At 38.2% G+C, this 13,392-nt stretch overlaps 3 protein-coding genes across 4 annotated transcripts in view; 1 reads left to right on the top strand and 2 right to left on the bottom strand.

Moving 5' to 3' along the window:
• The first annotated feature begins 20 nt into the window (after window positions 1-20).
• On the top strand, window positions 21-3,604 carry cfap184 (cilia and flagella associated protein 184). The gene is made up of 3 exons (XM_077229069.1): window positions 21-1,261; window positions 1,642-2,132; window positions 3,519-3,604. The coding sequence occupies exons 1-2, from the start codon at window positions 176-178 to the stop codon at window positions 1,981-1,983; spliced, it is 1,428 nt and encodes a 475-aa protein (XP_077085184.1). The 5' UTR covers window positions 21-175; the 3' UTR covers window positions 1,984-2,132; window positions 3,519-3,604.
• A 5,791-nt stretch (window positions 3,605-9,395) lies between these two features.
• On the bottom strand, window positions 9,396-10,481 carry ccl36.1 (chemokine (C-C motif) ligand 36, duplicate 1). Its single transcript, XM_077229089.1, has 3 exons — window positions 10,305-10,481; window positions 9,985-10,096; window positions 9,396-9,805 (listed from the first exon to the last, which is right to left on the bottom strand). The coding sequence occupies exons 1-3, from the start codon at window positions 10,378-10,380 to the stop codon at window positions 9,712-9,714; spliced, it is 282 nt and encodes a 93-aa protein (XP_077085204.1). The 5' UTR covers window positions 10,381-10,481; the 3' UTR covers window positions 9,396-9,711.
• Window positions 10,482-10,697: 216 nt separating this feature from the next.
• tbc1d14 (TBC1 domain family, member 14) overlaps window positions 10,698-13,392 on the bottom strand; it is a 30,795-nt gene continuing 28,100 nt past the window's right edge. For both annotated transcript variants that reach the window (XM_077229083.1, XM_077229084.1), the window contains one exon: window positions 10,698-13,250. In XM_077229083.1, coding sequence (XP_077085198.1) covers window positions 13,194-13,250 — 57 coding nt within the window. In that variant the 3' untranslated portion in view covers window positions 10,698-13,193. The remainder of the gene's footprint in view (window positions 13,251-13,392) is intronic.

Below are 13,392 nucleotides of genomic sequence, written 5' to 3'. Positions count from 1 at the left end.
CTCTGGGTGTCCATGACAACACACACGCACTCCCATACAGACACAAAGTAGTTCAGTCAAGCGCTGTTTCGTGAGATAAACGTTGGTTATTTTAGATAAATTACACGTAATTATTCCTTAGGTGAATAAAAAAAAGATTAATAAAAAAAATCGTGTGTAAATTCAACTAAATAAAATGGAAGAGGGGTCATTAGATCATGAAGAAAGTCGTGTTTTAGAAAACAACACTGAAACGTTTGAGGATCTAACAGAGGCAACAAGAGCAAAAGAAACTGAAGAAACTGAACCTCCTAATATTTCACAAGCTGTTGAGAATGATGTGGTCGAGCAAGGTTCACACCTCTCATTGGGCGTCCTCACAGAAGACACGTCCAGTGCTGAGACAAGTGGACCACAGCAGGAAGAAACCAAGTCTAGGCAACATTTGATGACAGAAAAAGAGGATGAAATAGAGCTACTTATAAATGAGAACTCGGAGGACACTGGTGGTCCTGAAATAGAACATTTCAGTGATGGTCTTCTATCACGTGAGGACACTGAGGAGGAGGAGAGACTTCCAACTCCTGACCCAAAAAATGAGAGGACCAGCCCTTCTAATGAATCACTGGTTCCCGCAGAAGAGGAAGAGTTTGGCCTACGCATCAACAATAAGGAACATATGGATCTGCTACATGAACTAAAGGCTGAGAATGAAGAGCTTAGACAGCTAAATGGTCAGCTGCAGACCAAAATAGCTGAATACCTCAGCAAGAAGACAAGTGCCAAACTGGAAGGAGATATCTCAGGACAGGAGCAGTACCAAAAGTACATGGAGCTCATGGAGGACCTAAAAGTGCAGCACCACCGTAGCTCAGAGTTCCACCAACAGCAGACTACGGTGCTCCGCCAGCAGAGCTTAGAGAAACTGAACCAGGTGAAGCAGGAGTTGAGATCATTTGCTGCACTGAAATATGAGGCTGTCATGACAGCACTAACTGGTAAGGTGGACAAACAGGCAGCACTGGCAAAGGTGGAGCAGCTGCAGGCTGTCGGACTGAAGCAGGAAGACAAGCTGGCATGTGTGCGTCTCAAAAGTATCAAGCTCAAGAACAAAATATGTCAATTTGAGATGGCACTTAGATCCAAACGGGAACTGGCTGATGGCTTGTTGCTGATGGACTTTGAGAAGGTCAAAGCCGAGAACAAGTCATTTAAAGACCAGATGAACAAGTGCAACGAGGAGCTACATATTCTAAAAACGAAGATTGCCTGCTCTGTGCAGGTAAATCACTTTGTTTAAATCCTGAAAACATCACATAGCCTAAACATCTTTCTTTCTTTCTTTCTTTCTTTCTTTCTTTCTTTCTTTCTTTCTTTCTTTCTTTCTTTATGTCAACTCATATTGAGGAGTGAAATTAGTTTTTGTGGTCATCAGGATGTTAAAAAATAATTTATTAATATATTTAATTAATATAAATAGATATATCAATAAATAAAATATTATTTCAAATATATGGCAGCTAAATGCACAACTGTACACATAAGATGTCTTTTGAAATGTTGTTGTATAGAAAGCTATTCTTAGTATTTATTTTAACAAACTATGTTGTTTTAGAGGTTTTTAATTTAATTTCTACACGTTTTTTTGTCCCACAACCTCAGGGCATTTCTCATGTGAAAGAGAAGCTGCATTTCATGCAGATAGAGAATAAGGCCAAACACACTCAACTTGCCAAGGCAGAAACGTTGGTGGCTCTTAAGCGTGAAGTACTGACACGTACCCGACAGGTTCGTGACGGCCTACGCGCAGACAATCTAAAGCTGCAGCAGCGCTGTGGCCTGCTGGGAAACACCACACTACTGCGGGACTTTGAGGAGAAGGTAGACAGCTCTGAATGCCTGCAGCAGAGACTGGAGATGTTAAAAAGACGTCACGCTGAGCTCATACTGAAGTGTGCAGGAGTGAAGCAGAAGATTGAGCAAAGCAAACCAGAGTCCCAGTGACATCACATGTGCACTTTGATCCCCTCAATTTTAAATGTAAATGTGCAAAAGTGAAAATGTCTGGTGAATAATACTGAGAAATAATACTTGTCATCAAATTTGTCATCTTAGCATTCAAAGTTTTTATCTTCGTTGTTTTCTTATTGTGAGTGTCAGCTAGGGCTGTAACGATACACCAAACCCACGATTCGATTCGTATCACGATTTTTGACCCACGATTCGATTCGTATCGCGATTCTATCACGGGGGCGGGGCTTGAGGGGGCGGGGCTTGTGGTGAAAAAAAGAGATTTTGAGAGAAGAAAAAAAGGGGATCCCCCCTTTAGATGATTCTCATGGGGGGGATTTTTTTTGTTTGAGGGGAGAAAGGGGGGGCATTTTTTCCAAACAAAATTATTACATTTATCTTGCCTAAATGTTTGCGCTCATTGCATTTTTACAATGGGGTAATAGCCTATTGTTGTTAAGAATTTACACATCACAAGGAAGCTTGATTTAAATTGTTTAATTAAATTGAAAAAAGTAGCACAAATAAATACAATAGAATAAAGATACAAATAAAGACAATTAAAGAGAAAAGTTTTTGAATAGGTCTAACACTAGTATTTATATACAGATACTGAATAAAGTAATCAAATGGAAAATAACACTGGGTAGTATTTTAGTCCTGAATAAATTAAATACATAGGCTATTAATCCTGATTCCTTTAACTTAAAGCCATCTTTTGTTGTTTTGACAACAAAATTAATGACAGACACATATGGCTGCCGCCACTTTAAGAGCTAGTGCACGGATCCTGTGTTCATTATACTGCCATGCGTTTTATGTTTATTAAAGACAAAACCGACTATAGCCTATTTAGAGTAGCCTACTCACAAAGACCGAAATTGACAATTTTGCGTGTTAAAGCAATATAATCCGCGAAAAATAGTTACTAGCCAGCTGTTTTTGAGGCGGATTTTCTATGAATGTGCGCATAGAAAATAATCTCAGAGAGCGCGCGAGCACTGATTAGTTTAAAATCGCTTGAATGTTTAAACTGGTAAGACTTAAAAAGACTTCAGTCACGATGCACTGCTGGCCCGATTGTGCAAGTGAATATTCCGTCATGTCCCGACCTTACAGTCTATGGTCCCGACTCCAAAACGCGAGTGTGTATTATCGCCGCAGCGCTTGATGCCTGCCTTGCACAAAACATTATGAGAAGAGATAGAAGACGCGCGGCACCGCTGAACACTCACGCTGTTTGTGAAATTGCGTCTGGAAGATAGTTGTTAAAAGAATGATTTTATTTTATTATCTGTGTGGATTACGATTGCGGGAATTTCCCACATTATAAATGGGAGACCTGCGGGAATGATTAGAATTATGCGCAATACCCGCGCCGAAATTCGAGCCCTGGTTCTGGACAGGAAGGATAACTCTGGGAGTTGGAAGGGGTGTGATCGCGATTCTGCCTTCTCACATCGCGATACAGGATCGTGGACCTGAGTATCGCGATTTCGATTTTATATCGCGTATCGTTACAGCCCTAGTGTCAGCAGATGGCGATATTTCTTGTCTTACCTTGCCAGCTTATTGTCTTATGTGTTCTATAAAGAAATCTGATATCACTACCTGATATTATGGCATCTGTTGATATTTAAGACTATTTATACTAAACAAGTGCTTATAAAGGTTTGCGGTCAACAAACAATGGATACCAGTTGTGGTTTATGCACATGACTAACTACTGACTACTTTAAAGGATGCTGTTGATATCTTGATTCTTCTGTGCCAAGCAGAAGTAATTTAAATGGCCTTTCTGATCTAATTTACTGTATCAATAATTCACAAAGGCAGCATTATTTGACAAAAGTACAAAGACAGTAAGAACATGGACATGGTCAGTGAAGATTTTACTTCAAAGTGTATAACTGAGCAACCTTTTGCATGCTATAATAACTGAAAGCATCAATTTAGGGATTGCATGTCTGTATTTAATTGCTCATACAGATATATGATATAGATGAATAAAAAAAATAACAACAAAAGGTAACATATAGTCTGTATGGCCACAGTGGCCAATTATTCATACTTGGACAGATATATTAAACATCCTACTGCCTTAAACTCCTTCAACATCCACATAAGTAAAACAAAAACTGCACAATACTTTATTCAGGGTTTTTCCTGGCTCAAAATGAGGTGGAGAAGAAACAACTTTTTACAAGCAAATATTTTAGTTATTTAACAATAAGGTAATTAGTTTAGTTATTTTAAGGATACTGTCATATATTGTGTTTCCCACAGGATTTTGTGAATGTGTGGTGGCTGGACCTTGGTCCTGCTAGGGGGGTCCGGGGGCTATGCTCACCCGCAAGAATTTTTTTTACATTTTAAAGCTAATTTCAATAATCTGGTCCACTTTGAGAGTTCAAAATTGAGAGCTCCAACCCATGTTCAGTGTGCAAATTGAATAAAGAAAAAGTCTGTGCATTGAAGGGGGCTTTAGGGCTTGTGCGCTGAGATGTGCAGATCAGTTCTAACGTCACCTGAATCTGCTGTTAAAAATAAATAATCCACCCACCAACCGCTAAAATTTATGATATTCTCTGATTTAGATATCTGCTCCTGATCATCACTTTACAATTATTCAAATTCTCAGTGTTAAGCATGATGATATGGTAACATATCACACTGAAGGAGGCTGCTTTTAAATTAACATTTATTTAAAATAAAAGTTATTCTTGGGCAAAATTGGATTTCTTTAATAGCCTAACCACAGGCTTTACTCCCTTCAAGCTTAAATTATCACTGTTTCATTAAATCATTGTTAGAAAACAATCTTATCAGAATTATTTATGTTAAGCTTGTTTATATTTTTAGTTAAAGCTGTTAGGTTATAAAGCAATCTCATGTAGGGTTATTCCTTTGTGTACTATATAATGACCACTAGAAGGTGTTCTAGTTATGTTTTCCTTGATTGTTTTTCCCTGAAGAGAAATACGATGTTGATAACGAAAGTAAAAGTGACGCACGTTCGTTGCATTTTACTGTAAATTAGAGATCCGTGTCTTACATTAATGTACCTGTCTACTCACCATACTCCTGTGAAGAGGTGTGTGTGTGTGTGTGTGTGTGTGTGTGTGTGTGTGTGTGTGTGTGTGTGTGTGTGTGTGTGTGTGTGTGTGTGTGTGTGTGTGTGTGTGTGTGTGTGTGTGTGTGTGTGTGTGTGTGTGTGTGCTATCTTTACACTCCAGCTCCAGACATCATTACTCCGCTATCACCCTGGTAAATGAAAAGAGACTCAATTAGTTCATATTCATCTGCTCACCACTATTCTGACTGTTCCTTTACTCACCAGCCAGCTGTTAAATTCATCACTGTAAATAAATACCCTGTTTGGGTTTAACCTTATCGCTGTCTCCGAGTGTGGTGTTTCCTGACAGAAGACCAGACCATACCAACATGATCCCATCAGGGTATTCACGTGTCCACCCCAGTGACCTGCTCCTATCCCTCTCATAACTTGGCCATCCTCTGGAAGACCATGTGGAGGAGTTCCTCGAGCTGTCCCACCTGGGCTCATGAAGCAAAAAACTCTGAAGACCATCTTCTGGAGTGGGTTGGATGATCATCTCTTCAAACATGTACTTGGAACTACCAACTGTACCCTTAAATGATATGTAGAACATGTACTGTGGCTGAGTGGTTCCTCCCTCACACTAGGCAAATTGGATGAAGACATCATCACTCCTCAGTTGCAGGCCCTACAGCCCACTCTAGTCCTCCTGGTGCCGTCGATCTTCATCTCAAAGATTTCAAAGGGACTTCCTCCCTAGTCCCTTTCCATCCCTCTTCACACCTGCCAACATGCTAGAGTTTACCACGAGTCATGAACCAGAGCCAATGATTGCCACAAACCCCAAGCTCACACAGCCCCTTACCCCACCCACCACGGTCACTGAGCCAAAGCCAGAGCCAAACAAGGACCTGCCACGGATGGAGAAGGTCATGACCCCATGTCAGGGTCATGTCTGACAAGGTTCGAAAGTTGGCACCCATGGCCATCCCAGTAGGGATTTTAGTGGAATTTGTTGTTGTGGAGTTGGATTCCATCCATGCCCCTTTCCCTGATGTACACAGACTGCATACAAGAACAGTCAATATAATGGATTGACTGGTGCCCTTCTATTCCCAATGCCAAGTCTCCATCACTACTGTTTTCGTCCAGCCCCAAGTTTCCTGCATCTCCGCTAGTCCTGCCCAACTCCAGCTCCATCTCCTGCTTCTCTGTTGGTCATGCCCAGCTCCAAGTCTCCATCTCCAATGGTGCCACTCCGCCTCCCTCTCCCGCTTCCTCTACCAAAGCCAGCCAGCAACTTGGCCCTGCTTCTGCTGTCTCGTGTTAGCCTTTTAGCTCCTCCTTCAGGGGTGCTGCATAATGGTTTGGATTTGCCTTGGGACTTCCAGTCTCCAGCTCCGCCTTGGCATGACAAACCCCCAGCTCCCCCTCTGGCCTCAGAGTCCCAGACTCCACTTCGGTCCTCTGACCCATTGGGTCCACCTTGGCTCCATTCTCTCTTGTCTCCACCGTGGACTGTCATTCCACTGCCTCCGTCGGGCTCCCTCAGGCTACACCTTTGTCAGACGTCGCCCCTGGTTTTGCCACTTGATTCCTGACCTCTGGATCCTCCCTAACTTTCCATCCCTTCGGCTTCACCGGGCTCCGCCTTCCCTCTGGCTCCAATTTCAATCTGGTTTCCATCCAAATCATAGTGTTGAGACTGCATTAGTTAAGATCTCTAATGACTTACTGCCAGCTGCTGACTCTGGAGACTTTTATCTGTACTTATTCACCTCAATTTGAGTGCATCATTTGATACTATCTCGCACAGAATTCTGTTAGACAGATTGAAGTCTATTGGAATCATTGGTACCCCCTTGACTTGGTTTCGATCTTACTTAATGGATCATACTCAATTTGTACAGCTGAAGCAGTTTAGATCAAAGCCTTCGTACATCATTTATTATTTATTATTTACTGTATCTTTTAACCCTTGGATTTATTTTTGGGAAATTTGGTATTCAATTCCATTGCTATGCAAATGACACCCAATTTTACCTATCCTCCAAGCTTATCTCTACTCTTCCTCCATCTGTCCCCTCAGATTGTTTAGCAGAGATTAAAGAGTGTTTTTTCATAAACTTAACAGCAGTAGAACAGAAATGATTCTTGTTGGTTCAAAACCAATCTGGCCCAATCTAAATGTTCCTCTGTTAATATTGATAACTTACCATGCACTTTCTGTTTCTAAACAGGTTAAAAGTTTGGGTGTCATCTTTGAAAGTACTCTATCATTTGAAGCACATATAAACAGTGCATTTCCACATTTGCAATATTAACCGACTTCTTCCAGCTCTTGCAATAAAGAGCACTGCGATTCTTGGTCATGCTCTAGTCACTTCCCGTATTGATTACTGTTATTCTCTTTTTTATGGCCTGCCTTCAAAGCTTCTCTACAAAACTCCAGCTAGTATAGAATTCAGCTGCTTGAATTATTTGCAGAACTTGTCTAGCTGAACACATACTACATACTACAACACTTGCATTGGCTACTGGTTAAATATCATATTGATTTTAAAATTCTTATTCTTACAAAGTATTCAATAATCTTGCCCCTTCATACTTATCTGAACTTCTTCATTCACACACTATCATTTTCTGCACTTACTCTTGTTCTCCCTCGAACTCGCACTTCTATGTTCATGCAGCTCCTTATTTATGGAACTTTTTCCCATAGGATGTGTGAAACAGTGAAAGTCTTTCTAATTTCTAATGGTTTGTCGCAGTGCCGGCAGATGGCCGACAGTCAGCAAAGGTGACCAGCTCTGTCTCATTCGTCTAATAAAGAAATCGATTTCACCTTGGTATTGTGAGTCTATTTGAATCAAACAAGTTCTTATAGTGGTTAGTGCTCAGCAAAGAATGTTTTAGTTTAAGCACATGACTTATGCAGGGTCAGATGGGAAACATGCTTCAGCTATATTTTCCCTGCTATTGCTTGTCGCTGTAGTTCATGCTGGAACATTCAAAGAATTTCTTGAAGACCTGATTCCATTACTAAAGAAAAATGTTTTCCATTTCACATTATAGGTGATGTTTTTATTTTTTACACAATCTATTTTCAAAACTATGCACAGCTTATCTTCGACAGGAAATGCAGTTAGAGGTGCAGGGGTCATGGGCATAAGCCTCCAACCACAATTCTAGTGTTCCGCTGACAAGTTTGAGGTGTTATCATCTAGTGCATGTATGTGAGAAACTAGTGCTATTATAAGACAACACCATCATCACATTCTGTATAAGAATCTGTTATGCAATACTGTGCTGTTCTTTTAATAATTAAAAAAAATCCAAAATGAAGTTACAGTTATTAGAAAAAACAGCTTGTATCTGGGTCACCCTTACAGTATTCCATTTGATAAGTCTGTCTTGTTTCAGGTCTTTTCATGCTTTAATAATCATGTATGATTTTTACTTTGGAACTCACATTGACAGAAGGTTCTCCTACTGTAGTAGCATGAATATCACTATTACGATTATTAATGATCTTGCTTTTAGAAGTAATTTATTAATACTATGTGAATTTATTTTAATGCTGACAGTCACAGTTACTTCATATAGGGAGCAATTTAAGGTCTAGCTCTAAGAAACTTATAAGAGATCCATGTTAAAGACCATTGACAGGTAGTATTTAGAAGGAAAATATTTTGGTTCTGCATGACTTTAACTCACACCTCTTACTACTATTCTTTTATTATTATTTTTTTGACTAAAAGTTTTCAGGTGCGCAAAATGAGCAATGCATTTATTTTGCTATCCTAAATACTGGAACTCCAGTCCAAAGCTTTTCTCCTGGTTCAATTTAAACTGCATACTTTAGTCAAACTACACTTACTGTCTCTGCTGTCTGTGATGTGTGGTGTTGTGTCTGCTTTACTGAATACTGTCCTCTCTACACTAAAGGATCTTGTTGAATTAATTGTTCTTGAGTGCAAAATGGTAAAAATGTAATATATAATAGCCTGGTTTCACAGATGGGGCTTAGATTATGCCAGGAATAGGCTTTAGTTCAATTAGGATGTTCAAGTAGCTTTTACAAACGTGCCTTAGAAAAAATATTATTGATGTGCATCTTGAGACAAAACAATGACACATATTTTAAGATATGTGAGTGCAAGTTGCTTTTAGCTAAAACAGCTCCAACATGCATTTTAGTCTGGGACTAGACTTAAGCCTTGTCTGTGAAACCGGGCAAAGTTTTTTCTTATGAACACAGATAGAGATCAATAATTACTGACACTTAAAATGATACATTTTAATTGATGTACAACTGGGGAATTCATTCAAAGATTCACCATAAAGGTTTTTGTTTGCTGTTTAACTTTATTAGTATTAAAAGCATCATATAAGACAGCTTAATTGTTAATGCAAATTTCTTAAAAATTAAACATGTTAACATTTTTAACAATCATAAATCATGTTGTCTTTTTACATGTATTGCTTTCCAGTAAAAGTAACATTACAGTAGCAAGGTAGAACAATTTTTTCATGATGCCACATGATAATAATGGGGGAAAAAATGACAGATCATAGAAAGAAGGTTACTGAGTAAATTCTTGGGTTAAGAATGAAGTTAAATCACTCCTTTGAGTATGCAGATCATTGCCATAACTGCATCACTAAAATTCACGTTCATCGATTTTTTTAAGGGAACTCTTCACCCAGCTCAGCTCAGGGTTCACACAGATACGAAAACCCTTCTGTGTGACAACACTGTTAGAAAGAAAAGATCACAGTTTACAAAAGTTTACAAACACACACAATACAATTAATTTCTATTCGGCAATATTTATGACGACAAATTACACATTATGAAAGTTTAATACAATAAGTTGCCTCTATTGTTTACAGAAAGAGGAATTTAAATTAAAACAGGCAATGGCAATACTCACATGACTCCAGGCTTTTTGCAATCCACTCTCGTCTCTATGTAGGACGTAACTTTAGCGATGGAGATTTTTCTTGGATAATAATTAAAACAGCATTCGTTTGGCATATTGACATCTGTGTTGAAAAAAGTAATTTACTCATGTAATAAATTGATTCCTCATAAACATTAATCATATAAAAGTTCAAATAAACATTGTAAACAAATCATTGCATCACTAATTCACTCTTAGAAATGAGTTTCACACTGACAAATAAATGTTTGTTGACGCATGTTAATTCACACCATTGAACAGATACATAATGAAGGATTTGTTTGACTTACTGCTGGCCAGTACACCAGACTGGAGGAATGCAACTGCCAGAAGTCCAATAAAAAGACAAAGACAATAATGACGCATGGCTGCAGATTTTTCTTCACGAGATAATACTGAAAACAATAGGATAATGGCCAACAAACTTCACCATGGACTTTAAAGGTAGAAGGGGAGGGGGAGTGTGTAGTTTTGGTAAGGGGGCAGGTTATAGATAATAAAATGTTCCACTGCGAATCATAACTGCAAAAAAGAGTGGTTTTACCCTCACAGGTCTTACAGGAAAGGTATGCGGTTATTTCATGTAGCAAAACTGCAACTCACATATGACTCATCTTTAAGTCTATCTATAGTGCCATTATTCTCAAAGTGAACATTAATAAAGTGATGCAATGGAGACAATGGACCATGAATATATTTGTTTATTTCTTAATTGACATAACAAAAGCAAAAGGCAGCATTATATGACAAAAGGACAAACAACAAGGACATAGTCAAAACGTGTTGATTGAGCTGCATCAATGCATGCTCAAATAACATCTGAAAGCTTCAAGTGTGGGGTTACATGCACACAGTCTGCAACTGAATGCGCATACAGTGCTGAAATGGATGAATAAAGAAAAAAAGCTAGTTTTGACTGGCAAACTATTCATACATAGGCATAGATACACTGAACATTCCGAGGCCTTCATCTTATCACCCGAATCGGTTAATTCCCACATGAACAAAACACGAACATAACAAATACAATGCACAATTTATTATTGCACTTCATTATCAACATTTCCCGTGTTCCTGGATGCCCTGTGCCCTTCTAAACATGAATTGTTTATGATGTACGCACTCAAGTACTCACAGCATAACATGACACAACATACACACACAAGTCAGCTCTGTCATTACAATTAAGATTGTAATGACTTTTGAATTATTGTACATTAAGTCATAAGCGGCTGATTGCACAACCAGACACAATATGAAGTCTTTTGAAATCTTTTTTGAGTTATGTATAATTTCATAAGTTACTTCAAATATTTGGACAAGAGAGAAAAAAGCCACTAACAAAGCAATATTAATAGTTTTTTAATTGTTATACATACATTTTTAATATCATAAGTTGAGGGCAATGAAAAATCAGATTGATGGTAATGAAAACAGTTAACATTAACATGAAATTAATTCCTGGGGTTCTTATTTGGTATTGAACAAGAAACAAAACACGAAATAGCAGAGAGGATTATATAAAAGACCTATGAAATCTATGAAAAAGAAAAAAATATTGTGCAAAGCAGCTTATTGCAGTAGTTTGGTTTAAACCACAAAAAAGGTGGGAGGTTTTCTTCGATCACAGTGATCAAAATCTCACCACATTATCTTGATAATATCTAAACATAAACTTACGACAGAGTGTGCAAGACAACACGTGCCATTCAATATTCTTTGCAGTGCCTTCATAGTTGTTTACATATTACTGTTTGTACATGTGAAAACATGCATTGCACACATATGATATACACACAATTTCCAAGTGGATTAGGGATCCCCCCCCCAAAAAAATGCTAATCAATATAATAAATAAGCATCTGGATGTTTGACGTTATACTGTCAAACCAAAAAAAGTCTCCATAGAATTCTCAATGAAACATATTCTAAAAAATAACAAACTTAAAGTCAAAAACGCTGTTATTGCTGTTAACATTGTGGTCCCATAAATTAGGCTGTTTTAGTGCATGTTATTTACATGAAAGAAAACCATGAAGTACTCTATTTGTTCAAATTCATGCAGTATTTTTTTTTCTACTATGGAAGATAATGGCTACTATCAACTATGGAAGTCAATGACTATTATACAAAATATCTTCTTTTGTGTTCTGCAGAAGAAAGAAATTCATACAGGTTTGGAACAACTTGATGGTGAGTAAATGATGACAGAATTTTTAGGGGGAACTATCTTTAAGATGAGCTGTACGACACAAAACCATAATCATCTCTCAACAGGTTCTCCTACGCAATCTTTAATCTACTTTCTTCTCAACACTTCAACCACTAGGAGACCCAACTTGCACCGCAATGTTAAAGCCGCATTCATCACACTAAATTCCTGTTGTGTAAGCATGAAAGGAAGTCAAACTTCAGAAATGGGTATATCAGAAACAGCAAGTTTGATTTTAGACTGGCAAAATATTTTCTATAAAAAGAAAGAAAAGGGAGAAAGAATCCAGTAGCAATACCACAACACATTAATACCTTTCAGTACCCACTCAAATCTCTGAATAAAGACATTTGTGAGATAGAGGACAGAAACATAGAATACAGACAAGAAGTAAGAGGTAGAATAAATGATAGTTCTTGATTAGAAACTTAGATTAAAAAAGGGAGCAAAAAGTCTTAAAAACAGTGGTGGGATTCACTGACATTGCATCCTAGCAAACAAAATAACCACATAAAACTCCCTTTGAGACTCCAAGATTTTGAAGGACACTGAGGTAATTTGAAGTCAGTATGCTTCCACACATTAAAAACAACATGAACAAACAAATAAAAACAATCTCAGCAAACCACAGCAAAATATATATTACTTTATTTCACTTAAATGGAAATACCACGTTTAAGCTAAGGGAGAAAAAAGGGATAAAGCCAAAGATAAAGGGTGAAGGAGTAAATAGTGGACTGAGACATGGAATAGTTAGAGCTTCACAAACTCACATTGCCACATCTAACTGAGAGATGGTGTGTACTTTCATGTGATGTGTTGTCTCCGTTCCAGCCCTGTGAGATCAGTTTGTATGGAAGAGATCAGTTTGATATTCTCAGAGGTATGCAGGAATCCCCATGCACAGTCAACATGAGTTTCTCTCTTAGTCTCTGTAAGGTGGAAGGGCACACACGAGGATGCATCCTTAGCGTTTCAGTAGTGGACTGCCCCGGTCTTGTCCTTTCTGCAAAGCCTGAAGAACCTAGAGGAACAAACGATGGAAAAATAGACTAGTAGAGTCCCATCAGATTAAACTTTAAAAAAATAAAATAAAACTAAAATATATTTCAGAAAGTATTCAGACCCTTTCATTTAGCCCATTCATTTCTTTGTCTTTTTATATA

Source organism: Siphateles boraxobius, unplaced genomic scaffold, assembly GCF_051911475.1.
Source record: "Siphateles boraxobius isolate OS27281-9 unplaced genomic scaffold, OSU_SipBor_1 130, whole genome shotgun sequence".
Taxonomy (NCBI): Eukaryota; Metazoa; Chordata; class Actinopteri; order Cypriniformes; family Leuciscidae; genus Siphateles; species Siphateles boraxobius.
The sequence above is the reverse complement of the archived record's forward strand: the minus strand, read 5'-3'. Positions and strand labels throughout refer to the sequence as shown.

Coding starts and splice junctions, on each gene's coding strand:
- cfap184 (XM_077229069.1), top strand. CDS start 176: ATGGAAGAGGGGTCATTAGATCATGAAGAAAGTCGTGTTTTAGAAAAC. Junction 1,262..1,641: donor AGATTGCCTGCTCTGTGCAG/GTAAATCACTTT, acceptor CCACAACCTCAG/GGCATTTCTCATGTGAAAGA.
- ccl36.1 (XM_077229089.1), bottom strand. CDS start 10,380: ATGCGTCATTATTGTCTTTGTCTTTTTATTGGACTTCTGGCAGTTGCA. Junction 10,097..10,304: donor GTCTGGTGTACTGGCCAGCA/GTAAGTCAAACA, acceptor TTTTCAACACAG/ATGTCAATATGCCAAACGAA. Junction 9,806..9,984: donor TGCAAAAAGCCTGGAGTCAT/GTGAGTATTGCC, acceptor TCTTTCTAACAG/TGTTGTCACACAGAAGGGTT.